At 39.6% G+C, this 2,868-nt stretch overlaps 1 protein-coding gene across 1 annotated transcript; it reads left to right on the top strand.

The window, feature by feature from the left end:
* Positions 1-1,486: 1,486 nt before the first annotated feature.
* SARC_13950 (hypothetical protein) lies at positions 1,487-2,501 on the top strand (the record flags this gene model as incomplete). Its single annotated transcript, XM_014291919.1, has 2 exons — positions 1,487-1,657; positions 2,273-2,501. Coding segments are annotated over 2 exons (400 nt in total), but the record flags the coding sequence as incomplete, so codon positions are not given.
* Between the last annotated feature and the right edge of the window lie 367 nt (positions 2,502-2,868).

The following is a 2,868-nucleotide window of genomic DNA, read 5'->3' as shown; positions in this document are numbered from 1 at the left end:
GTGTGTGTGTGTAATACAACACGGTATAATACAATAATAATATATATATATATATATATGTATATAAATATATGTATGTATATATGTATATATGTATATATATTTATAATTATAGCATATATCATACTTCAGGACAGATATATAATGCATCATATAATCTACGGTGGGATTGATACACGTCACAATATCATCCGACTACTACATTTGCCGCCTCTAAAGCCAAATACAACAATCTTAGTACATGTTCGTCTATAATATGGATTCGCCATATTTGAATATTTTGGCTTAGTTTGTGTATACAGCGTATCACACGCTCGCCTATTACAACTAAACACCGCCCCAGTAAACACGCACACTTGTGAATTTACTTTACTTTGATTTTCGGCCTCACCCCTTCCGTACCAGTCTATTTATAGACCACCCAACCCTTTCTATTTATAGACAAACCAACTGCTAGCCGTCTCAAAACGCAATCAACCTGGCGTTGAGAAACTGGGACCTCATCGTAGAGGTGTGGGTGCACCGCCTTTCGATGGACCCAGGCCCTTTAATCCCATGATTAGGGGTCGTGGTAGAGGACGGGGGGGAAGACAGGGGACGCGGTATGTACCGTTCCATATACGTCTGGTCTATATATATATATATATATATATATATATATATAATATATATATATATATATATAATAATATATATATATATATATATATATATATATATATATATATATATATATATTAATGTATATGTATATATATGTGTGCGTATATGCATATGTATCAAGTAGTAAACTTATAAAACATGTACTCCTGAATATACATCGTAGTCTTCTAGTGTTTTGTTACGTAAATATATGCCACATCACATTGTATAATTATACCTCGTCTCAATGTCGATCCATCTGGACCAGCCGATTATAGTATCAGTGGAAGGATGTGGTAGCGGCCATGCAGGCTCTGACGAAAGGTATTCATGTTTTTGGTGTAGGTATATATTTAGGCATATCACGAGATGATCACAGACCAAGCACGCTGTCCGAACAAACGTGATGTGTTTAGGTTCGGGTTGTCTGTGGTGTGTGTCTATGGTGTCTATGGTGTGTGTGTGTAGGTCTATGTGAATGCAGTACAAAAGATATTCACAGGCCTTACATGCTGCATATGTGTATAACTATACATGACATACCATTAATACTATAAATCGTACACATGTCATGGTCTTCGTTTAGTGAGTGGATGTATATTTTTTCTTCCATTCCCAAACTATCAAACGTTTTACTTTCTCTCTTTGACTTTACACACTGCGTGTGTGTGTGTGTGCATGCACTCATACCCTACATATTACCCTACACACTACACATTACCCTAAACATTACCATACACATTAGTATGCCCATCTCCCACGAACGACCCCATTCCTCTCTGCATGTACATCCGTACCTAGAGTCTTTATCTAAACAAACACATCACTTTTTGCGTTCGTATAGGAGGGTTCCGTGGGGGTTTTCGGGGGCCTGGACCAGATTGGGACGACCGGTTTGATGGAGATGGGTTTCCCCACCAACGAGGTCACCCAGGCCAACGGGGCAGAGGTACCTCATGGGGAGGTCCACCCAGAGGAGGTGGGCCAAGAGGTCCACCCAGAGGATATGATCATTGTATGTAGTATCAATGTGTTCGGTGTATATGTATATATATATATATATATATATATGTGTGTGTGTGTGTGTTGTGTGTGTTTGTGTATTCATGTATATTTGTACGTATGTATGTATGTTTGGATGTGTACGTGGTTGGCATTTCGTAAATGTACTTATGAGCTTGCCACTCATACCCATCTCGATTCACTCGAATCGTGGGCTATTATCTCATTAGGTCCCAAGTGATATGGTTTATGTGGTGTGTGTGGTGTTGATATGGTCTACATAATGTCTGTGTTGTTTGACGAATTCGTATCTATGTAATTATATGATAATGATATCTATGTAGTTATGGAATTCGTATCGATGTAATTGTATGATAATGATCGACATGTATATTTGTAATTATGTGTTCATACCATGTGGGTCAATAGACTGTCCGGATTATTTACTGAGTTTGTATCCTATTCATATATATACGAGTACGGACCTGTATATTTGTAACCCTATACAATTGCATTCATATGTGTGTACATACATACTTTGAGCTACGTATATACCCATCTTGCTCTTCAAAAAAGCTATTTTTAAATATATACCTACCTATGCCTACCCACATACGTCTGCCTACAGTCCACGACGGCCCACCGCCCGATGAGTTCTATGACAGCGCTGGAGGTCGGGACTACCCCCCGCCAATGGTCCATAACAGGCAACCCCCCAACAGCCGAGATAATATGAGAGAGAATGGTAGAGATAATGCCAGAGATAATATTAGAGACAGTCGAGGCAGAGGTCCCCCCGAGGGCAGAAATGGTCCAGATTTTGAGGAGGAGGGCAATCACGACAGGCGGGGTCGAGGGTATGGGATTCGGGGCTGTTTGGGGTTGTTCAGTAGTGGGTGTTAGGGATACCATTAGACGCATGTGTGGTTACTATATTGATGTGTGTGTGAACAAATTACACGTGCATGTAATATATTATATGATCAGTCTGGATCTTCTGCAGCCAGAGATAGGCATAACAACAACAAAGTGTGATACTACGGATAAAACCGTTTTATGCTTGCGTTTGTGTCGCAGTTCAATCGGTTTACTTTGTGCACAGTGTATATCGCATGTTCGGTGGTACCTGTTTGCTCTCTCATTTGTGGAATATATCTGAAATTGATACGAGTTGCCGAACTCATTACTAATCTCATGACCCTCTAGAAGCAGAAATAAGGCATC

The sequence above is a fragment of the Sphaeroforma arctica genome (assembly GCF_001186125.1).
Source record: "Sphaeroforma arctica JP610 unplaced genomic scaffold supercont1.3956, whole genome shotgun sequence".
NCBI classification, from domain to species: Eukaryota; class Ichthyosporea; order Ichthyophonida; genus Sphaeroforma; species Sphaeroforma arctica.
Note: the sequence above shows the minus strand (reverse complement) of the source record. Positions and strands in the feature narration are given on the sequence as shown.